The sequence below is a fragment of the Archocentrus centrarchus genome, chromosome 1 (assembly GCF_007364275.1).
Source record: "Archocentrus centrarchus isolate MPI-CPG fArcCen1 chromosome 1, fArcCen1, whole genome shotgun sequence".
Lineage (NCBI taxonomy): Eukaryota > Metazoa > Chordata > Actinopteri > Cichliformes > Cichlidae > Archocentrus > Archocentrus centrarchus.
In genome coordinates this window covers 24596968-24621500 of record NC_044346.1, presented here as the reverse complement: position 1 = coordinate 24621500, position 24533 = coordinate 24596968, and the positions used below count along the sequence as shown (strand labels likewise).

Sequence of the window (24533 nt, the reverse complement as noted above, 5' to 3'; positions counted from 1 at the left end):
TCATTGTGGAGGAGCTTTAGCCCACTCTTCTTTGCAACTTTGCTTCACTTCATTGATGTTTGCAAGTATTGGTTTATGCACAGCTCTCTTAACCCAGTGGGCCCATTTTAAAAGCACGCTTTAAATAACCTGAACTCCATTACTGTTTGGGCTAGAATTAAAACGGTTTTGATAAAAAGAGAAGGCGAGCTTTACAGGGATATTCAGTCTACATGGTAGCGCAAAGCAATCACAAGGTACTGCTGTCTGAACATGGAAAAATCAGTTCCTCTTAGATTGTACCATGTGCACTTCACATTCACGTCCAGGTGGCCTGTATACTAATACTTGGGTGATAAAGGGTTCGAGTCTGTTGTAGATTTGCTGGAGTGCTTTTGACCAGTGTTTTGTTGCATGACTGAAATTTAGCTGTAGGACAGATGGCCTCTAGAATACTCTGGTATACAGAGGGGTTCGTGGTCAATTTAGTGACTACAAGGTGCCCAGGTCGTGTTAATGCAAAACAAGCCCAAATCATCACCCCTCCACCACCGTGCTTGGTATGAGGTCCTTGTGCTGCTATGCTGTGTTTGATTTTTGCCAAATGTGGTGCTGTGCATTATAGCCAAATATCTCCACTCATTCACTGGTCTCAGTTGTCCAAAGGACATTGTTCTAGCGCAGAGGTCCCCAACCCCCGGGCCGTGGACCGGTACCGGGCCGTGGGACATTTGGTACCGGGCCGCACATAAAGAATAAATAACTTAAATTATTTCCGTTTTACTTATTATCTGCGCCTAAACTATATTTTATTTTGAAAAATGGGCGGATTCGCTCCGTTACTTCCCTCCATGACTTCCTCTTGACGTGTCAAGACGTTTCTGCTCACATGATACGTCACCGCTAAAATTAAACCCAGAAGCTTCAGGCCTGTCTAACGAAATCGGTTGGTTGACCTACATAACGCTTCTTTAAATTTTTGAGTGCTCAACAAGAGTAGAAAAGCGCTATGTAAGAACTAGTCCATTTACCATTTTTATTTATCAACACCGGGGATAGCAGTGAGGTAGACCCAGCCATCAAACTGACTCTCCAGCGCTTGACACCGCGGCTCTGCAGCCACGCTCCATGTGAAATCGGCTGAACCCAGTCAAACCAGAAGCCAGCAAAAATGAGTATCAGAGAAACAAGCTCAGGGGGCTTACACTGATTCAGTGTTATGGTGAGTTGTATTTTTCATGCGCTTTATACAGTAAAAATCACCTAAGTCGAAGTCGCACAAATCGGGTTTTCGCTCTAGTTGGATGGCATCTGCAGGTCCTGATTTTTCCTAACATTAATTCACATAAATCCGTCGGATATTCACCTACCTCGGATGAAAAATCTGGTCCCATTGTAATAAATTTCCAGTTAAATGTGATCGCATAAACTGGATGAGTTTAATGCTAAAACCCTCCTCAGCTCCTGTCCGCCCACTTCCATGCATCGGCTCGTTCATGCACAACTACACACACTCTAACAACGCCTGGAAATTGTTTTAGTGTTTATATCAGTTCATTTCACCGGGGACAATCGTGGCAAGTGTAAGCTACAAACTTGCACTTACGAGTAAAATTTCAGATTATAAAATTTGCAGAAGCAAATTCATAGATGAAGCAGAAGCCATTGCAGCGAAATTCGATAATAGACCCCAAACTGGGCCATTTGAATCCGACTGAGGTGATTTCTACTGTATTTGTTTTTGCGGTGTATCTTATTTTGAAGGCATGTTTTACCATGGCTCTAACAGCTGACCAGGGAGCGCTGTGGGCAGAGAGCCTGTTATTCATGTTGAGGCGGGATGTTACGAGAACGCTGCTGATAGAGTTGCATACGAATACAAAGTGGATTCCCGGTTTTTATTATTATACGTAGAAAATATCACACTTGGTTATGGTCGTATCATTTATTTTGACGTATTTATTCGCCACACCTTAAAAGCTGGTCCGTGGAAATATTTTCTAACACTAAACCGGTCCGCGGCTCAAAAAAGGTTGGGGACCACTGTTCTAGAGGTCTTGTGTGTCACAGTTCAGCAGTGTGCCTGTCAGGATGAGGACCCAACACAGGATTAAGGAGGCAAGCATGAACTCAGAAATGCACAGCTTTATTGCTGGTTACACATCAAATACAAAGAAGCTAGGAAAGCTCAACTGGTCCTAATAATTCAACAAACTAGGAATACATGTGGAACCATGAAACATGGTTCCACACTATCTAAATTGAGACGATGTGACAAAGAACTGAGGGAAAACTCAGGGCTCAAATACACAAGGGACTAACTGGGAAAACATAACACAGCTGGGGGATCAACAGGTGACCCTAATCAAACTAATGACACTGAACTAAAAACACAATGCACAGGGACAAGAGACTCACAAAGCAAAGCAAGAAATGACTAAACATGACAGACAGAAACACAGACTTGACGCACAGGTAGACAGACGCGCTGAGGAAAGACCACAAAGGGGGAAATAAACTCTAAGACACTAGAACTGAGAACACGACTAAATATACTTAACCGGAAAATATACAAGAAACAAAATCTAACCTAAGGAGCTCAGAAAAATCAACAAAACCTCAAAGTCCAAAAAGCCCCAAACAACTGACCCAGGATCCTGACATTGTGGTTTGTTCAGATGCAACTTTGCAAACTGAAGCTGTGTTGCCATGTTCTCTTTAGAGTGAAGAGGCTTACTCCTGGAAACTATTCCAAACAAGCCACACTTGTTCAGTCTTTTTCTAACTTTCCTGCGAACTACGCAGCTCTTGAGTTTCTTGCAGTTTCTCTGACCATCACACAGTCTGACCTTGGGGTGAATGTGCTGGAACATCCAGGCATCGTGTTAACAAACACCTGATGGCTCCAGACCAGCAATCTGCTAAAACCTTTGCTTTTACAGGGGCGGTCACACTTGCTGATGATCAATCAAGTGCATTTAATAAGCAACACCTGGCTACTGGTTACCCTTTTAATTCCTATGGAAACAGTAGGGGTGTACTTTTCACAGGACTGCATAGAGTCCTCTGAAACCTTTCTTTTTCACATGACTGTGCATGACTGTGCCATGACAACTGGGGCACATCAGACCCACACAGCATCTGCCAGTGCCATAGCTAAGCCATGAGAGCCAAAAGAACAGCTCAGATAGGCCCCACTGTGTCTGCAATATAGGTCTGAGATGAGACACTAAAAGGAAAATGTAAGCTGAGATTTCTTGCCATCAACCAACCCAAGAATCAAATCTATATAAATTTATTTACAACTGCTCTCCATGTAATAAGCAAGTGCCACATGATATTTAGGCTTGAGTCCACAGATCTACTCTAATTTACAGCAATGATTTATTATTTCTTGCTAATATCTTAATTTAGACAGCAAAAATATGGCAGCAGTTTTGAATATTATTTATGGAGAACTGTATTTTGTTTTTGCATTCCCCAGTGTTGAGCATGTTAGGCTATTCTCTTTGAGCAGTAAAAAAGTTATTTGTATACATACATTAATGCCTGTTAAGCCACGAGAGAAAGCCGATCAAAGTATCTTCTCTGAAACACTTCATAGTAAGCACAGCTGCTAAAATTTTTATTATCAGTGGGACAAACTCCATCAATGACCTAATTTTATTTCCCTGTATGCTGGTATAGGCCTTCATTGAAGAATTACAACTGGATTATCCTTTATTACCTGAATAATTCAGAGTGCAGTGTATCTGATTTCCCCCTCTGTGAACACATACCACTGCAGCAGTCAGCAGTAACAATGCCACAAATCAAAAAGATGCCAGGATTAAGTAAACATCAAATCAAATAGTAAAGGATCAAAAAAAGGCTGCAAATCCTGTTGGTCTCATTTCTGTGTTGCGTGCTGTGATGTGGTTTTGTCCTTGGCACCGTTAGCCACTTCAGCACTTTGGCCCGGCTGGCAGGCTTTGGCAGTGATGCCCTGTAAGACGACACAGAGGAGACAGGATGGTGTCTGTGTGAAAGCTAAGCACTGTCGCTCACCTTGGACATTTGCTGAGCCTGCCGGGCTGGCCCAGGAAAGGCGACCATGGTAACAGCATAACAGCCAGGACATCTGAGAGTTGCTGACTCAACCTCTCACCCCCCTAAATCAAGTGGTCATGTTGAAAATAGCACCGCTCCAAACCTTTCACTAATATTTAACTTCCATCCTCTTATCCTGTTAGAGGGCAAGAGGCAGGGTATACCCTGAACAGGTCACCAGCCTGTCACAGGGCTAACACAGAGAGACAGACAACCAATCACACTCACATTCACACCTATGGGCAATTTAGAGTCACCAATTAACCTAACCCCATTAACTGCATGTCTTTGAACTGTGGGAGGAAACCGGAGTACCTGGGGCAGATACAAGAAGAACATGCAAACTCCACTGAGAAAGGGCCATGGTGGGTTTGAACCCAGACCTAGCTGTGAGGCAACCATGCTAACCATCACGCCACCGTGCTGCCTCTAATACTTTTTAATCATAAACTGAATATAAATGATGGACATAGCCACCATGACATCATCCACTGGTTGAAGTCCCAGCGTGAAGCCTCAAGATGACCATTTTCACCACTGCCATCTTGAAGTTTTGAAACTAGACATAAGGAGTGAGGGGTGGATCTGACCAAAAAGCCAAACACTGCATGATCTTACAGTATCGTCACTCACCAGTTGGGGCCCACCCTAAGGCATGCCCAGCTTTATTGGTCCATTACTCTCTAGTGGAAAAAAACAATTTACAAAATACAACAATGTTGTATTCGTTATTACTTGAAACTCCAGAAAAGTGTTTAATGCATAGAGCAAGTGAGGCAAAGCCTTCCCCAGTGTTTTTCAATACAGCTGGACTTATTTTTCCAACCACTGGAGTCGCTTCCTGCAGCCCATTCAAAATAATGGCAGTTTAAGGCACTTTCTGCATTAACTTCACTTTTCAGACGCAAAAGCTACATGCATCTTTTATATTTACAGTATATAAATGTAGTAATGTATGTATTATACATTACACACAGCAGTATGCTGCAAACAAATATAAATAAATGCATGACAAACTTAAATACTTAAAAATAAAATAAAAAAGTAGTTTCTGCTTATTACTGTCGTTGACTATTGCGTTAAAGTAAACAGTAGAAGCCAGACTAAATATCAGTATATCAAATTACTTTCTATAGTGATGAGATTATCATTATGCTCTTGCCAAATATAAATATTTCTATTAAAATGTGCAGCCACTCTGAAGGGAATTCTCCACTAATATGACCTACTAGAGTCCCATCTTAGGGACTGATTAGGGTGCTGCTCATCAAATGAATGAGGGTAAAATGAATGAAAGTTAAACAATTTGAAGAAAAGAAGAAGAAACCCATAGGGCGAAGTGTCAGACAGCATGGAGAAGCTAATCAGAGAGCTAATTAATCGATCTGCTACAATATTAAAAGGGAATAATACACATAAACACACACACATACCACACACATACAGTACACATTGACACCACAATGCAGTTGCTGACAATATTTTGCTCTTTACTTACACATATATGTCATGCCGTATCATAAATGACTTTCTTACAATGTTTAGAGTGTTGCAGAATTACTGCACTGTAATATCATCATTATCATGGGTAATGTGTCATGATATTATCATATCATATCATTAGTTGCTCAATGATTACCACCATTAGTAAACAGTAAACATCTTTCTGCCTTTCTTGAGGCATCCTGATCATGAAACTGGGACAGGCACAGAGTCTGCTTGTGTGCTTAATTTATTTAAACAATCCTGATGTGCTTGTCAGACAGTTGAATCTGATGTGAGGGCTGCAGAGGGAGAACACCTGCTCTGCAAAAAGTTACTGTGAAGGCTCTAGGCACACAGGCTCACCTGTTCTGTGCCAAGTAAATTGTGTATATTCTTCTAAGTGAGTTATAAAGCAAAGAGAAACTAGTTTAGGGGTTGTATATAGTCAGCTTTGGGAAAGCTGTCATATGAACACAAACCAGAGAAGCGAGTATAGACAAAAGAGGGAATGAACATACTTTCTTGTCATTTTTAAAGTGGTCTTGAGAAATAGTTCTCCAGGCTTTCTGAAGGTCTTTTAAATTTTTTCCTTGCCCTCATTTTCAGTCCAGTCCTTGTACCTGACCTTTTTCAGAGGAGTGGAGGTTTTTGTTTGTTTTTTAAGCCACTTAACACTGACCTATGAATCATTCAAGCATAAAAAGGGCACCTAACCCAAAGGGTGAACCAGTCCCTTAGTTGTACAATTGTATCTTTAGGCACTTTGTTACTAGCAGTCTTTCAATTTCTTTAGATGAATCTATGAAAAATGCCAAAGATAGCAGTTTGACAGACACAAAATATTTTTTGTACCAATAAGGTGATTGCCATAGAGCTATTATCCAATTATTACTATTATCCAAAAACCTGGCATATCTCAGCACGTTGTGAAGTGTGCCCTAAAAAAATTGAGGAAACTGGACAGGTAGAGGAAAAGGAAAAGAAGAATAAAAACTATCTACAGAATCTGAAAATCTTGTCCTTAAGAAACAGGGAAAAAATCCAGCAAAGGCCTGAGACAGGACCTGAGAGATGCATCAGGCCCTTGAGTTGATCCATCTACTGTTCACTGAAGCCTCATCACAAATGGTCTCAGTGGAAGGATGGTGGTCAAGAAGCCATTTTTCAGGAAGGTAAACAGGGAGAAAAGGCTGAGGTATGCCAAAAAAGAACTGGACTGAAAATCAGTGGTAGATGGACTGGTTCTTATATAGTGCTTTTCTACTCTACTTTGAGTACTCAAAGTGCTTAAAAAAACAGGTCTTACAGAGAGTGATGAATCCAAACCTCAGGGGAAGTCAGTAGTCAGAGAGGTAAAATAGTGAGTGTCTACATCCATCTGTACTGTAAACCACATTCATGATCTGTCATGGTTTGGAGCTGCATTTCAGCCAGTGGTGTTGGGGATCTTGTCAACATTGAGAAAAGTATCATCATATTTGGAACATCTAATTGGCAACAACTTCATTCTTCAGCATGACAATGATCCCAAACACACTACCAATGCAGTAAATGCATACCTGGAGAGAAAAACACACAATGGAATACTATCAGTCATGGACTGGCCTCCCCAGAGCCTGGACCTTAACATTATTGAAGCAGTGCAGGATCATCCTGACAGAGAATGGAACAAAGAAGAGCTTTGAATTTCCTTCAAGAAGTCTGGAGAACTATTCCTGAAGACTACCTAAAGGAATGACGGGAAAGCTGCCTAAGAGAGTTCAGGCTGTGTTCAAGAATAAAGGTGGTCACACCATCTTGACTTTAAAACTCATTGGAATTTAACAAACTCTGTTTTTGCCATTTGGCCTGTATGTTTCTATGTAAGTTTCAATAAATTGCTGCACCTACTTCCCATGATTTTTATAACAAAATGGATGACAAATGCTCCTCAACACACAAAGAAAGTTTTAGTGAACTTTAAGAAGTAAATCCAGAAAAATCAGTGGCTGTGAAATGCAATCTGAGTTCACTACCTAAAGGTTTACTGTGGGAGCATAAAAATCAGCAAAAAACCACCATTACCTTTAAATTATGCATTTCTCATTCTCCTGTCTACACAACAGTCTGTCATGACTGCAAACTCTCCAGAGAGACAAGGAGAAGGGGGAATAAACAAGGAGTCGCTGGTGAAGCAGTTTGTTAGAACAGCGCTTCACGGACAGCTGAGCACATAGTGAGACAAAGTGATCTGAAAGCCAACAAACAATTTAGAGTTCAAACTCAGCAAATACAGCCAGCAATATGAATCCAGCACATGGGCCTAAACATCTGCGCTAGTAGTTGTCAGCTTTCATTTGAGGTGGTTGTCAATGCGCCATCTGTCTTAGTAAGGACTAAACGGTTCTCCTACCAGGAGAATAGAAGGGAAGGAAAGAGTTGGCTCAGCTGAATGCTCTGTCTGAAACATTCCTTAATAGGAAGTGCTTGACTGAAGAGCCAGAAATCGGAGCACTCAAACACACAGACAGGTATACATAGCAAACACAGGGTTATTGTACCTGTGTCAACACTGCACCTGCAAGGCTTCACTGTGGACCTGCATAGCCTATGGCATAGGAATGTGCCCTAGAATTGAGATCTTACCATGCTCCATAAGTTTCAAGAACCACTGAGCTTACAAATCTGCCACACATGTAAACACACATGCACACAGCTACTAGTTGTTGGTGTAATGAGTCATGACCAGATCTGTCAACAGCTCTCTAACTACAACCTGTGGGAAGACCTGTTGATATGATGGAGAATGAATAGAATGTAATTATTGTATGGTCTTTACCTCACAATATAAAGCACCTTGAAGCGACTGTTTCTTGTGATTTGGCACTATATAAATAGAATTGAATTGAATTGCATCAGAAGTGCTTCATGTTGTTTGCCAGGTATGTGGAAAAATGAGCAAGGTTTCTAAAGCCTTTTCCATTCTTCATGTGGAACATCTAAGAATTTATTTTACATCTCATTAGTTTGGATAAAATGTTTTATACATTTTGTCATAAGTTTGTTTAAAAGTAAAAGAAGCAGGAAGCAGTAACATAGTGACTAGAGACCACTGGATGTCAATGTTGCGCACTGCTTTGTTGCTGATGGTTGATCGCTAGTGGACATTCCAGGCTCTGGTTGGAAGGTGGCCCGCTAATTTATTTACTACCCTGTCATATGTCAGTCAATGGTATCTCCTATAACTTATTCATCTAGATACTCTTTGCTAAGTTGTCTGTCCTGGGCTCTCATCAATCGCTTGCCCTAATGTTGAGGAAAGTTTAATTCAGGATCCGCCCACTCAACCCACCCACTTGACCCACCCGTCATCACTTGAAGTTCCTGAATGTCACTGACTTCTTGTGTGGATGGGGCTTTAAACTTTTCTCAACTTTGAAGTGACCCATTGAGGCAACTACCAATGAAAGCAAAGGATACTGCTAATTGACATGACACAGAGGTAAATACACTACATGGACAAAAATACTGCACCACCTATGCATTATATCTACAGGAGCTCCTCAGCCATAGAAACCCATGCCATGATGCTCCTGGTGCAGTTTTTGTGCTGATGTTCATGTCAGAGAAGGTTTGGAACTCTGCAGTTACTGAGTCAGCAGACCGTTGCTGGCTGAGTTGCTGTGGTTCCTTCCACATTGCAATAATACCACTTACAGTTGACCATGGAGTATCTAGAAGGGAAGAAATGTAATGAACTGACTTCAGAATCACCCATTCTTTCAGAAATGTTTTTAAAGACAGATTGCATGGCTGGTATGTGCTTGATTTTATACAACTGTGGCAATAGGACTTCAAACACTTAAATTCAAAGATTAAGAGGTGTGGACCAATACTTTTGGCCATATAGTATCCACTGAGAGTAACATAGGCAACTGGAGCCTGGAAGCAATCAACCATCAGCGACAGAGCGATGCACTTCGAGCAAAGTGCTTCCTGCGCGGACACCCTTTAAGTGTGTTTTCCAAACCTCAAAAGCAGTGCTTTTAAATTCTTACGCCTCACATTTGTAGTATTTATAGGCAAAAATATGCTCTGCACAATCTTTGCTCAATAAAACCTTTTGCAACATTCCTACTAATTCACCATCTCAAGAACAGTAGAACTATCCATTTTCTCAGATGATTTTGAAGTAGGTATTACTGTTTGATTAGTTCACAGGGAACATTTATAAAGCACTAATCATTGTCTCACATTTGTTCAAAAAACAAATAAAAGAAAACAACAAAACGTGATTATGTGACACAGGAGAGAATAAAACAGGCTTCGATAGATCAGACTTAAAAGTGTATGTTTGACCTCCTGACACTGGCAGATAGGCACAATCTTGTTATTATCCAAATTAATAAGTAAAGAAAAAAGAGGGATTTACTGATTTTTCCAGAGGTGTTGGAATATGAAAAAATGTTTTTTCTTCACATATAAATAGTGTTTGCAGGTTAAGCTGGCTTTCACGACCACACTGCATGTGCTTTGGCCCTGCTCAAAGCCCAGTGGCTTAACAGGACCACAATGATCAAACAATCACTTTGTTTAGCTTAAGCCAGAACCCGCAGGCGGACTGCGGGTCCTGGCAATTTTGTGCAGCCTGCAAGCATAAAATGGGGCAATGAAGGATCCAGATTTTATGTCATGCTGGCACATACAGCACAGAGCAAGACAAGCAATTCTCTTAAATTGAAACTCTTCTGTTCTAGGCATCAGAGCTTACTAAACCATTCTAACAGCGATAAGTGGTTAATTAAGTGGTTAAAAAGCTCTGCAAAACTGACAGTAACCAACAGTCTCTGAACAGACATATTACAGATATTATTACAGGTTATAGACTTTTTTCCTTGGTTTTCCTGGTTTTTTCCCCCGGTCATAAGCTGGTCTCATCAATCAAAACTCTCAAAACCCTACAGCTAGAGTTACTAAAACAGGATCTTCCAGACAAAAAGTAGCTTATTGTGAGCAGTGACACAGACACATACTCAGCTCACAATGGCAATATATGTAGCCTCAGTGAAAACAACCCTCCTTGATCAACCACTGATTTGATGTTTTTCCTCTGTAGCCCTTCACTTTTTGTGCTGTTAATATATCATTGATGAGCTAGTGCATGGTGGTGTGTGGCGCTGTGAACAGAGCTAAGGAAAAGAGATTAAATAAAAGCACTGATGAGCAGACAGAGACTGAAGCCTCGTCACATCTGTAGTGTCATCCACTTAACTCTGACGGCAAATCGAACTTCAGAACAAAGAGATGAGCGACAGAGCGGTAATAAGTAAGATGAAAGAGAGCATAAAAAGCAGGCCAGTCGGGGATAATTTGTGAAGGGGCCCCATCAAAATTTACGCACTGACATCGGTCCTAAAAAGGCAGCAGGCAAACCCCGCCTTCACCACTGCCCTCCCTTGACTTCAAGTAATGGATTTACATTCTCAGGCGTGGTGTGTACAAACATACATACAAACACATAGCATATGGAGGTTGCCAAATTACTGAGCCATGCAGCAATCAAAAGAGTCACTTCGGTTTCATGCTGCTGCTGTGTTTTGCATACTATAGCCAATTATAAATAAAACTGGCACATTGGCTTTCTCTCGTTTACAGATCGACAGACAAGGCGGCTATTTTTACCTCAGCATAAAAGCAGAAACTGTTTTCACACTCCGCCAACTGGAACTGCGCCTTTCATTAAGGAAATCTATTTAGAGCTGAGCAGGGGAGAGGCAAAGGAGTGGGGAAAGATGAGCACTGATTACATCTTTCAATGAAAATGTTTGAGGCTCTGTCTGTTATTTCATCGCCACACAGCGCAGGCACTTTGCAATAAAATGAGGCAGAGTGTGTTTTGCTTTTAGGATCCTGAATCGAGACAACACAGTTCAGGAAGTGTTTGTGGTTGGCTTATCTCCGGGACTCAGCTGGTGTCAATCACATGTGTAGTGTTGGATGAGCAGGTCAGTAAACTGTGACCCCACCATCTGTGTGTGTGTGTCAAATGCAATTAAGCTCATAAACACATCAGTAGACAAAAAAATTATGCAGATGAAAAAAGACAAGCACTAATACATTTACACACTAAAAGCAGTTAGAAGCAAATTGATACCTGACTTAAATGACATAAAATGTACAAATAAAGGAAAAAAAAATACATGACCTGGAAATACTTTGGTAAAAAAAAAAGAAAAGGAAGTAAAATATTTTTTTCATCGCATCTAGTCCCAGATTTCTTGATGTATCCTTTATAGTCTGCAGGTTCCATTCTTTGAAATGATGCACATGAATCTCCCTTTTCATACTGGCAAAAAGAGCTGTCTTACCCTCATCAAACACAATACCTAGCGACCATCAGATGCACTCACCGCTGTTCATGATCTTATTGTCTAAACCTCCTCCTGTTTTTAGTGTAAGTAAAACTGACAGGGCGTGTCAATCCTTTCCCTCCATGCACCACTAATAGCAGCTGAAGCTTCCCAGTTGGCTTTTCATTAAGTACCAGTCACCTGGGTGGTGGACCATTCACTCATTTACTCAGACTACATGATACTTTTGTCTCATGTTGTCCGTTGCTTCAGATTAAGTGGCTATGGAGTCACAAATATTGCCTTTCTGATTTTTGCTTGATAACTTATTCATCTGGATACTAGGTGTCTGCTAGGCCTCTCCTGCATTGGTGCCTGCATTTTTAATGGAATTATCAGACAAATAATGCAGTTTGTAGTGAGGTGCAAGCTGTCCAAGAAGTTTGTGCTTTGGTTTTGGTGAGTAATACTCTGTTTTTCTGTTTGTATCTTACTTAACACTAATTAGCACATATGTGCGTCTGTGCATTGCACCTGTACAATTTATAAATGCAGCTTGCTAACCAAACTTAAATCAACCCTCTCATCCAAATGTGGTAACTTCTGTCTTCCAGAAACGATAGTGCTGACAGCCAAAACATTAATGTTGAGGCTTAATAATGCTGAGTCCCGAAGAAGTGGGTGATGTCATGGAGGCTACGCCCATTTTTACACAGTCTGTGGTTGCTGTTTTTTTATAATGTGCATGCCATCAAGAAGTAGGCACTAGCTGGCATTTTAGAGGAAAATAATATACATTACAGTGCAAAAGTCTTGAGATTTTGCTTCCATGAAGTCAGACTTTCTTGAAATTTTGTTAAAGTGGTCTTGACCAACAGTTCTCCAGACTTTCTGAAGATCTTTCAAACTTTTTCTATGGACACTGGATGTCATGTACTTAAGAAACAGGAAAAAATCCAACAAAGACCTTGCTGGATATTATTCCTGAGAGTTGCATTCAGCCCTTGAGTTGATCCATCTACTGTTTGCCAAAGCCCCATCAGAAATGGTCTCAGTGAAGAAACCATTCTTAAAAAACAGAAACAAGGAAAAAAGGCTGAGGCATTCCAAACAAGAACTGGACTGGACCTTATTGAGCCAAAAATCCTAATTTGGAATTTTTGGTTCAAATCACTGTCAGTTTGTACGCAGGAGGTCAGGAGAGAAGTGCAACAGGGAGTGTCTACAGCCATCTGTGAAACACAGTGGAGGCTCTGTCACGCCTGGGGCTGCACTTCACTCTCTGGTGTTGGGAATGTTGTCAAAATTGATGGAATTGTGAACTCAGATTTGATCCACCACTGGTGGTGGGATTATATCATCTGGAAACCATCTGATTGGTAATAGCTTCATTTTTCAGCATGACAATGATCCCTAGCACACTGCAAATGTAGTAAAAGCATACCTGGATAGAAAAACACACAATGAAACACTATCAGTCATGGATCGGCCTCCCCAGAGCCTGGACCTCAACATTATTGAAGCAGTGTGGAATCATCCTGACAGAAAATGGAACAAAAGAAGAGCTTTGAATATCCTTCAAGAACCCTAGAGAACTATTCCTGAAGACTACTTAAAGAAATGAAAAGGAAGTTGCCTGAGAGAGTTCAGGCTGTGTTGAAGAATAAAGAACAAACATTGACTGTCATACTCATTAGAATTGAACAAACTCTGTTTTTGCCTTATGCACTGTATTTCCTTGTATGTTTGTACAATAAATGACTGCATCTATTCCCCAATTTCCTGAAAAAAGAACAAAGAAATGATGGGTACTCTATACTGTATGCAAAATATCCCCAGCTAGACAACATTCCTAAAAGAACTCTAAGACATTTATTTGTGTGGTTCCAGTCAGTTGTTTGGGGATTTTCTATGCCACCAACCAAGAAGTTAAAAGGGAAACACTTTCATGGAAAGTATGCAGCCATGTGAAAGTGTTTAATCACTAAGCTCCTGTGGGCACATGCTTGGGGGATTTTCGATGTAGCATTGGAAGCATGCTGTCAACACAAAGGCAGCTGTGGACACACTTATGGATCACACATAAACAAACACACGCACGCACACAAGGAGATAAAGCCCCGAATCAAACATGTTACCGTTCACTGACAATTCATAAGAAGTGACGAACAGTCCTGTTGTGAGGCTGCAGTCAAGAGCTATCTGAAGATAGTTTTTACAGGAGAGAAAGACACTATATGGTTTGTCTAGATCCCGCCTTTACAAGTGCTCTGTCTAATTCGAGCTGAGCCATGTTTCCAATCTGTACACCTGGGGACTTCTAATATCAGGAATCACAAACACAGATTAATTCCCAGCCCCCCTAAATAACATGGTGGTTTAAGAGAATCACCATCTAAGTCATGGCAGCTGAAGGAGAAAGAAGCCTTTTACACACTTTTTACCAGTGGGATGACAAAGAAGTCTCAAAGAAGCACTTATAGTAACATATCAAAGCCATCTGATGTGCCATCCCTGGGAGCACAAAACAAATGTGTTTGCTCCATTTTAGGGTGTGATTTAAACATGCCTAATATGGTTTATCCAATAAATCCTGAACATAAACTGTGGTCTACCCTTAAATCCCCAGAAATCCTCAAAAAACAAAACAAAACAAAACAAAAAAAATCATGATGTGCACTTTGATGTGCAAATCAGTCAGGACAGAATGAAGAATCCATGAAAGACCCTTTTTTTCTCCTGACGACACATACTGTGTGTAATCAGGCTACAATAACGGCAGCCTTTCCAGATTTGTGCGCCTAGAGGACAAACAGAGGCAGGGACACTTTGATTATGAGGGAGAGTGAGGGCAGTGCAGCTGCTGTCCCCACTAACAGCATCTCCTCTGCTTCATTAGACATCGCCTGTGTCTGTGCTCAGTCTTGATGTTTGTTTCAGTCGATAGGAAACATGTATCAAAGCATTCTGAGGTTTGCTCTCTTGCTTCCTGTGTGCAGAGAAAGAAAGCACTTACACAGCAACAAAATCCTCTCCAGGGACTGGGGAGATGAGTGAAGGGGAAACAGAGCAACGCAGCACTTTGATTCCAGTCCCCGATGGTCTGAAATCCAGAAATGATAGCTGTATGTACAGAGTCGCATGGGAGCTAGTAAAAATGATATGATGGCGAAGGTTTTGTACACGGCTCAAACTGCTTTAAAGGGGATGGGAGCAAAGCCAAAGAGTGAGGCCAAAAAGAATGAGCGAAGAAGATCCTGTTGTTTCTTTGCTTGTAAACATCACTAAGAGAGATGACAGGATAAAATTTGCTCTGTCTAAACCATACAGAAATGTCCATCAGTGTCCTTATCTTTGGACACTGTAGTTTCAACTGAATAGGCAACAACTCGTAATTAGAAGGTGAGATTTTGATTTATGAGAAGCTTTCAAGGCTCCATACTGAGGTACGGTGTGAAGAAACAAATGTATACAAACTGTCAGCAAAAAAGGCAAAAAAGTTCATTTTTGTTTAGTTCAGTTGTCCTGAAATATGATGATGTTACAAAAAGTGAAGGCAAAAGTTTCTTATCTGTGCACACCTGGCCAATCTACCAATGGTCACCTTGTGGAATTCTTTTTGGGAAATTTTAAATATTTTGTTGGGCAACCTGTTGCATGTCACATCCTTCTGTTCTCTTCTTTCACACCCCTGGTCTATAAATATTTTTATACAGCTATCTTATGTCTGCCCCCTCATTATACTGCCAAATAAACCATCCCACACATGATACTAGACTTCCACACATACAGATGAACTTTGCAGTGTGCGTCTTTACATTAGATACATAAATCCTTGAATCTTGCTCTTTGTTTCTCAGCAGCTTTTATCTTTTGTTGCCCATGCAGTAACACGGGGTGGGCCCATCATTTCTCTTTTCACTTCACAGAAGTTAGGGGTCTCCAAGGTCAGCGCCTTGACAAATGGAGCAACTCATTGTGCGGACCAAGAAGGAAAGGAGACTGAAAGAGCGAAAGGATATTTGTTGCTACCAAAGCAGACAGAGTCCCTGCCATTTGGACAAGCCTATGTTTTTTTTCAACCAACGCCCACTTGAGGAAACTCAAAGCTGTGCAGCACGCATAAAGACAGCAGCTTGAGAGGCCCACTTAATGCTTGCCCATAGAATATGCTCCATCAATTATACACACACACACACACACACACACACACACACACACATTAATCCCATGGGACGTCTGTCTCCCCCTTAAAAAGTGAGGCTGACACGAGACTCAGATTTAGCCCTAAAAATCCCAGCTGACCCTGGCACTCATGCACACTCACACATAAATTTGCATACAATTCCCCACGAGAAAGTGGGAGGTCCGAGGCCCGGCAGGTGATGCAGTATTACCACACACTCCAGGCTGTGTGAGCATGTGTGTGTGTGTGTGTGTGTGTGTGTGTGTGTGTGTGTGTGATAGACGGGGGCTCGTTTGCCGTCTGTCAGTCCAACCTGCTTTTTGCATCATCAGCCAGTCGCTGTTTCGCTTCTCCTGGGGTTTCTTGGTTGTGTGTGTGTGTGTGTGTGTGTGTGTGTGTGTGTGTGTGTGTGTGTGTGTGTGTGTGTGTGTGTGTGTGTGTGTGTGTTTGCATGGTGGCATGTGTTTCGTACAAGACTGCTCTGGCTCACAGATCAACGCATCTAGGATTGTGTATCATCCTAATTGCATTATTGAGGTTTACATCGGTTAATGACACACCCACCACAGCTCCCATGATTCCAGGAGTTTGGTTTGACAGTGATGTAGCCTGGTTACATGTTATGCCATAATTGTTACCCAGCAGGCAGAGGATTTAAAGCTGCACTAGGCAAGATTTTGATCAGAAAATATATTTATCAACTCACCATGATTCACAAACTGGGATTGAAGGGGGGAGGGGGGGGGGGCAGCTATCTCCACTCCATCAGCTGTAATCTGACTGATTCAACTCATTTATCCCCATGAAACTCCGATGCTGCTTTTGTTTTCTCACAAAAAGGAACTAATCTAAATTTAGCAGTAATATAAAACTATAAAAAGCTTTGAGTAAGTACTTGTAGTACATGAACAGAGCAGGAAAATAGTTGCATAATGTTTCTGGTATCTAAAGATTTTTTGGGTTTTTTTTGGTTGTTTATCATTTTTACCTTTGTACCAGTTTGCTAAATCCCCCAGTGCAGGTTTAAGTCACTTCTATTAGTGATAAAGCCATAATTATAGCATAATTACAATGACAAGGTCATGATACATGGGCAATTCACAGTATAACATGCTAAACTTTGGGCTTTTTAATATTAAATATAACTTTATTCATTTGATGTCTCTGGTGCAATACTGCGACTCAGTTCTTCCAAAAATCTTTCCTATGTTTCATGACCTTTAAGCAAGACACTGCAGTTTTTAACTGATTAATGTATCTGTGTTGCTTGGAGCTGATAATAAAGATTAAGGCACAGGTCACCCACAGTTCACACACAGATGAGCACCTTCAAGGACAACACAGTTCCACAAAGAGTGAAACATGCACATGGAAGAAGATTCAGGCCACTAAAGGTTGTGATACATACCTTGTCAAACAAAGACTTCCATTGCTGAGACAAGTGAAAAGAGAAAAAATAGAGTATGTGAAGCAGTGAGTAAGAGGAATAGATGGGGAGAAAAAAAAACTCACAAACAGGTGCCAGGCAGGAGGGAAGCACCTGTTTGGTAATGATGAATCCCGGCCAAAAGGGCTTCCTTTACTATGCGCATTTGCCTTAATTGCGGTCCTACAATCGCATGCTGCTATTATCTGATCATTATGGTCAATGAGCTGCAGCAAAAGATAATAAGGCACCAGAAGTGTGGCTCATTATGTGCAAAAGGTAGTATACTGTGTGTGTCTCTTTGAAAAAGATGAAACACTGTGCGATGTGTCTTTAGTAACCCTGTTCTCAAAAGTCCTAGAATAAAAAATATTTGAAATTCCATCTGGTGTTCCTGTAAAACTCCAATTATTATGAGTTGTGCCATTGAATTTAGAGACAAATGAACACTGCACTCATATTAAGACAGCCCGGTTAAGAAATTACACACGGGGTTTTATTCAACTTCGCTCAGTGAAAGAGAAACTCAAGGTCCTGATTCATAACTGTGAAAATGTCAAAAGGTTACAGGGGAATGTGTTCATTTGACACCGCATTGTGTATACTTACTTCTTCTGGAGCCACTGGAATGACTTCGGTACTTTCCAAAACCTCGATCTCCTCGCCCTCTGCGTTGGCCGCCACCGCCGGAGAGATGTTTACTGGCGCCTCCCGGGTTCCGCCTGTCATTCTCGGGCTGCCCTTCTCCATACACCCACGGAGAGCAGCGATGGGGTCCTTAGGAATGACTCCACATGCTGTAGTTTAAAATCCCATGCTCCCACTATGATAAATTAAAAGTGTGCACACTCCAGCTATGTCCGACGCACTTCCACAAAGACCGAGCAACGCTTTATCCACAAAGGAAAAGTTGACGTGTAATAGTTTAGTAAAAGCTAGTTAGGGGTTACGAAGTCGCCATGTGGTGTCACACCATCTGTCAACACATTGTTAGTCAGCAGTGACGGAGATTTTCAGAGCTGGAGATGAGTCTTTACGCGAAAAGAGGCAGTGATCCAAGTTTGTGATGCTGGGGACGCACGTTGGCAGAGCGAGTCTTCTCACTGCGAGAGGTGCGACGCAGAAGCAGCAGCAGCAGAGCGCAGATCCAACTGAAAAAAAATAATTACATCATCAGTAGTGACAACAACACGAAACCCAGGACAGAGATGACGACATCGACCTATGAAGTGTCATATTCCATCCCCGTGCAGAGGAGTCGGTAAAAGTCTGCTTAAGAAAGGTGGGCACATGGCGTGCCGGGAGAGAAGTTCAGTTCTGTTTTTCTTTTTTGTGGTGCGTCACGTTACCTGGCACGCTGTTTTCTGCCGGTCGACGGCGCAGAGTGGGGACGGCCGTCTGGTTTCTCCACCGCGCACCGTTAGGAAGCCTCAAGTGGCGGCGGGGGGGCACACACCGACCGCCTCCGATGGGATGGTTGGATCAGTTCCAAGAGACGCTACGACTCTGCTCAATCCGCACACGTCCTTCCAGGCACAGAGGGAGAGATGGAGAGAGGGAAGGTGGGGGCGGAGAGATAAGGGAAGGGAGGGAGGAAGGGAGAAATTTGGCCGGCGGTGAGGAGGGATCACCAGCCACTGCCTCTCCGGGGTTTCGAGGAACTCCGGCTCCCTGAATGAGCAGCTGGCTGTCACTGGCTCTCGGGGTTTAGGTTGATTTGTGCACGATCGTAACCAGCTGTGTTCTTCGTTTTCACTATCTAACTGTGACCACATGGAATACAACATTGCTCGTTTTTTTATTAAATGTCTTTTTCTTTTTTTTTTTAAAGACTTTTGTAGCTGTCGTGAACAGCTGTACATTTGGTGGGTGGGGGGTTGGGGGGGCAAAAGGACACGCCCACCTGCACCCAACAATTACAACGCGCACTTGTCCAAATCTCTTCCTCCCAGTTAAACATTAAGGAAGCAGAGGATTTATTTAGGAAAAAACTAAAATTACTCAGCAAGAAACGCTTCTGGAAGAGGCAGGTCTTTTTTTTTTCTTCAGCAATGGGTCGTTATTACTCCCAAAATATGAATATATTCATGCAGCAATAAAAGCTTATATAACCACAGAATCTTCCGAGGTAAAAGGAATTATCCGCGCCAAAAGTCGAGAATTTTTTTTGTTTTAAATGATGCCTGAGAGCATCACTGCATTATAACACAGTGTTTTGCTTTCTATTACAAACTGCTGCACACGCTAGTGCAAAAATTCAGAAAGTTTATGACACTCAGAATTTCCTGAGGGAGGACCTCCTGATCCTTTGCTAAATGTGTCCCACTACATGCTCAAATGAAAACCACAAACATAGGATCATGGACCCTGTTTTGAGGTACAGTTGATTCAACATTTCCCCGTTAATATTTGTAGCTGCATCGACTATATCTGAAAAAGTCATCACAAGGCACGTTTCTATCTCAAGGGAGAGATTCCACAATAAAGACAAACCCAATGCTACCCCGTGACTAAGCACTTGGCAACAGTGCTATTGTGGTATAAATACTAATTAATCATGCCCCACAAAAAACAGCATGCACAATCCCTTCAGTTTAAAAGTGGGAAGGAGGGAGCGTCCAGGGCTATAAATTCCTTTTTTTGTTTCGAGGGATATAAAATGTCCCCTCCAGGTCTGCGGCTGCAAACAATGGGGCCCCATTTCAGACAAACACATACCAATTACCTGAAGAGACATCAAACAAATATAATAGTTGGGTGGAAGCCATGTATGAGGAGAAATTATGTGGTCTGCAGTGTGTGGGTTGATCACTATCCATCAAGTGAAATTCCCCCAGGTACATTGGGTTTGCATTACCATGGTAACGATATGGCCAGTTGATATTTTTAACCCTGGGGGTCTCTTCCTGACTCCCACACAACAGCGTGGGATTAAAGTTTTGTTATGTTGTTTAAAATAAAGGAGCTAAACAGTATGAGTGGTCAGAGGTCACCAAACCCAGTGTTGAGATTCTGTATTCATATTTAAACTTTTGTGCATTGGAAGGAAAAAAAAAAGTTTGTGACTTTACTTACTGTAGGATGTACGACAGATCCACTCTTCATTCCCTCACATAGTCTTTCTTTTTTTTTTTAAAGTAAACTGATACATGAGCTGATACATGTGTGACACCTCAGGGACTGATTTGGACTTCTCTTTATAGAACAGGACATTTACAATGCATAAAACTATTGGGGTTTATGTAAACATATACAGTGCTGTGAAAAAGTATTTGTCCCCTTCCCGATTTCTTATTTTGCATATTTGTCACACGTACATGTTTCAGATCATCAAACACATTTTAATATTAAAGAAAGATAACCTGATGATGATGATTTCATTTATTAATTTCATTTATTAAGAGAGAAAAAAAAAAGCCATCCAAACCTATTTTGGCCCTGTGTAAAAAAGTAATTGCCCCCTAAACCTAGTAACTGGTTGTGCCACTCTTGGCAGCAAGAATCGCAATCAAACATTTGCAATAACTGGCAGTGAGTCTTTCACATCACTGTGGAGGAAATTTGGCCCATTCTTCATTGCAGAATCGTTTTAATTCAGCCACAATTAAGGTATGCCAAATCATCTCAATTGGATTAACCCTTTCATGCATAGTGATCAAAACAGTGGATAATTACTCAAAAGCTGTTCTCTTCTATATGCATGTGGTTTGTTTTTATAGTTGCACATTAGCCAACACAGTGGATGCTTGTGCATCATCCCATACACTGCTACTTACTGGCCATGCATGGGAAGACATGCAAAAAACAAGAAATCAGGAAGGGGGTAAATACTTTTTCACTGCACTGTATCTTAGGCACATCACTGTAAAGCTTAGCCAGGAATCTGTTTTTTCAACTGTTTAAATAAAACCACTCATGAAATCTCTCATACAAGAGTAGATGTACTAAAAAACTTACAGAAATAGGCATATGGAAACTGAATAACAACACACACACACACACACAGACACACACACACACACACACACACGCACACACACACACACACACACACAAAACTAATATTCAGGGAAAGAACACTAGATAACCTGACAAATAAATAAAACAAGTAATAACAGAGCGCTATTTTTTTTTTTTGTCTCAACTGCTACGCAGGAATTTCCATTTAAAACAACTACAAAACCAGCTTTGAGGTGACTTGCTTTCACAGGTCATGTGTTAACATCTGCAACCCAAGAGACAGACAGAGAGGACAGAGGTGACGAGGAATGAGGGTGTGAAGACGAAGAAGAGGAGAGAGACAAGATGCTTGGTAAGAAAAACAGCTGCTATGTGGGAGAACTTAGCTCATCTATAAATTAACATCTGAAGTTTATTGCTTTCTTTTCACAGGTGTGCAGCTCAGGGGTGTTTGCAGGCAACAATTGCTCTCTAAGCTAGTTTACTGCATCCCCAGAGCCCCTTACTGATGAACCTAAGTACTCTTTCATCAACACCAACCCTGATGGTGTCAGAGTGTTCATTTGCACTGAAATTAAAATGACTGGCTGAATCAGTGATACACCGATTGTTAATTATTTAAATGTTGTTTTTCCAACAACTGAACCCTCCATTTTTATATATGCTATACTTTCAGTAACAGATGGTAACTATTTATCTAAATATAACTGATTAGCTGTGTTAAAAAATGCACCTTTATACATTGGTTTTAGCTAACTACTTTGACCACTGTTGCCTGTAGAAAACACTCTTTCTATTCAGAGCTAGCAAGCAATTTTAACTTCATATTATCTGTTATTACAATTTTGCTATTTAAAATGTATATAAGCACATTAATTTTAGCTAGCCATTTGAACTGATGACAATAGTTATTTCATTCACTTATTCATTTGTTTTAACTGATAAGAGTATGTCACAAATCTGTCATCTTTTCATGTAAACCAGTAAAAAAAAATATTAGAGGGCTTAGATTTGAAAACACAGTAGGACTTAATATTAAACAGCCTGTGACTTAGTTTGAAATTCCCACAGATTTATCATGGAATTTCAAAGTATTTTATTCTGAAATTAGAGCGTAATTGTATTTACTTACAAATAAAAATGTAGTTGTTGTAACTTGTGGCTTCATCAGAGAAGTCATTAAACATATTACAGACAACAGTTTAAATGTTGTGGTTCATATTGATTGGGTGGTTAAAAACTGCCCAACTTTATAAATGCACCATTTAAACTGTCTAATATGTTTTATAATGAACCTGATGAAGGCCGCAAGCCAAAATGTTCTGATCAAACAACTGGTCTTTATACTACAATTGCTGCTAAAGCTTTATCCTCAAAAAGCAAGGTTAAGCCTTGCACCAAAACATACTGCATATTACTTTGTTTTTATATTAAAATACTTAGTTACTAATTGAAATTATCCATCCAGCCCTCCCTCCCACTGGCAGCAATCTAAGCAGAGAAGCCCAGACCTCCATCTCCTCGTCCACCTTGTCTAATCTTTCCAGCGTGTTGTGGGTCTACCTCGAGGCCAAATCCAACCAAATAAGTGCCGCTGAGGATAATTAGTGGCAACATTTTATTGGCTCATCTGAGGCTTATTTAACAATATAAGCAAGTAAGCCAGTGTTCATTTGTCATAAATACGAATGTCCCTTGGGTTTCTAATTGCTATTCTAAGCAAAAACAGGTTTTCTCAGCATTCAAGTTTCTAAGACAGCAGTAACTGGGACTCTTTGCAGAGCCGCAGCAGAAAAAAGTGAACACATCAAACTGAGACATAAAAAAATATCTTCCACAGTTAAGATCTGACGCCAGCAAGAAAAAGTCTCAAAGTGGTCTCAAAAGACAAGTAGTGGTTTTTAAATTTCCCTTTAAATGTAGTTAGGTTTGGAGAGGATGCTGGGGGGGGGGCCTATTAACTGATAAAGCATACAGTATGAGATATTGCTGTGTATTAAACCCACAGTGAAATGCAGTGGTGGGAATACAGGGAATACCCCCATGGAGTTCAATCACCTGCAGTGAAGCGAATCCACCAAGAAGCAGCACTCCTTTCTTCAGAAACTTCCAGTAACTCTATTTTCTGTCCTCATGGACAAGGATTCATTTTCCAGCAGGTCTATGACCCCAAACACATCTCAAAGCTTCTGCTGATGGTCACCTGACCTCAACCGCATTGAGGACTTAAAGACACCAAGCACTAGATCCAGAAACTTGTAGAGTCCATTCCAGCATGGGTGCATGCTGTCATTAAGGCATGTAAATATTTATATGCATTTTTATGGGGGGGGATATTTAACTATTGACTCAAATTATTAAGCTAATATTTGTATGGGAAATTTTAACAAAGCAAAACTATAAGTATATATTTCAGCTCTTGTAGCTAACAAATGAACTCTAATATATCGTTTCCCTTTTCTGCGAAAGAGCTTTCGATAAAGTACTACAAATGAATATATACAAAGTCCATCATTTCTCAATCGCCAAAGCAAAACCTGCAGGGATGTTTATTATAATTATGTTAAATTATAAAGTCAGGATGATGAGCACAATTTCTAAATTGGATTTTACTGTATTGTAATGAGAGGTTCTCAATTTAGGGAGAGGACCACTTCTTCAAGAGCAAAACTGGATTTAATGAGCCAAGACAATAAATTGGTAATCTCAGCAACGTAATGGGACAATAATGTATAATTTTATTCACAAGTGTTCGACAGTCCTCATCCTGCTCCCCTCACAGATAGGCTTGGCATTTTGCTTCTCTAAACACACAAACAGACTTGAGTCAGAACTACAGAACATAGCACACCATCTGGTTTTAGTCACGTTTGTTTTAGACTTTTTTCTTTTAAAGCAACGCTGCCCTCTTGTGTTAAAGAAAACTTTGTATCCACATTGTTACATACTAAATATAATCTGGAGAAGAATGAGACCAGAAGAGGACAAGAGGAAAGTTGAATGTAGTAAGATGCCAAAAATGAAAGCATCAATAAAGAAGTCATTCCTTTTCAATAATTTAATGTGTATTCATATAAGT

The 24533-nt window shown here is 40.8% G+C and overlaps 1 protein-coding gene across 2 annotated transcripts in view; it reads right to left on the bottom strand.

The window, feature by feature from the left end:
• rhbdl3 (rhomboid, veinlet-like 3 (Drosophila)) overlaps window positions 1-19052 on the bottom strand; it is a 77940-nt gene extending 58888 nt beyond the window's left edge. The window contains exons 1-3 of one of the 2 annotated variants that reach the window (XM_030734150.1): window positions 18844-19052; window positions 18104-18645; window positions 17477-17500 (exon numbers count right to left, since the gene is read on the bottom strand). In XM_030734150.1, the coding sequence (XP_030590010.1) occupies window positions 17477-17500; window positions 18104-18244 (165 nt within the window). In that variant the 5' untranslated portion in view covers window positions 18245-18645; window positions 18844-19052. The remainder of the gene's footprint in view (window positions 1-17476; window positions 17501-18103; window positions 18646-18843) is intronic. The other variant, XM_030734158.1, reaches the window with a different exon arrangement.
• Between the last annotated feature and the right edge of the window lie 5481 nt (window positions 19053-24533).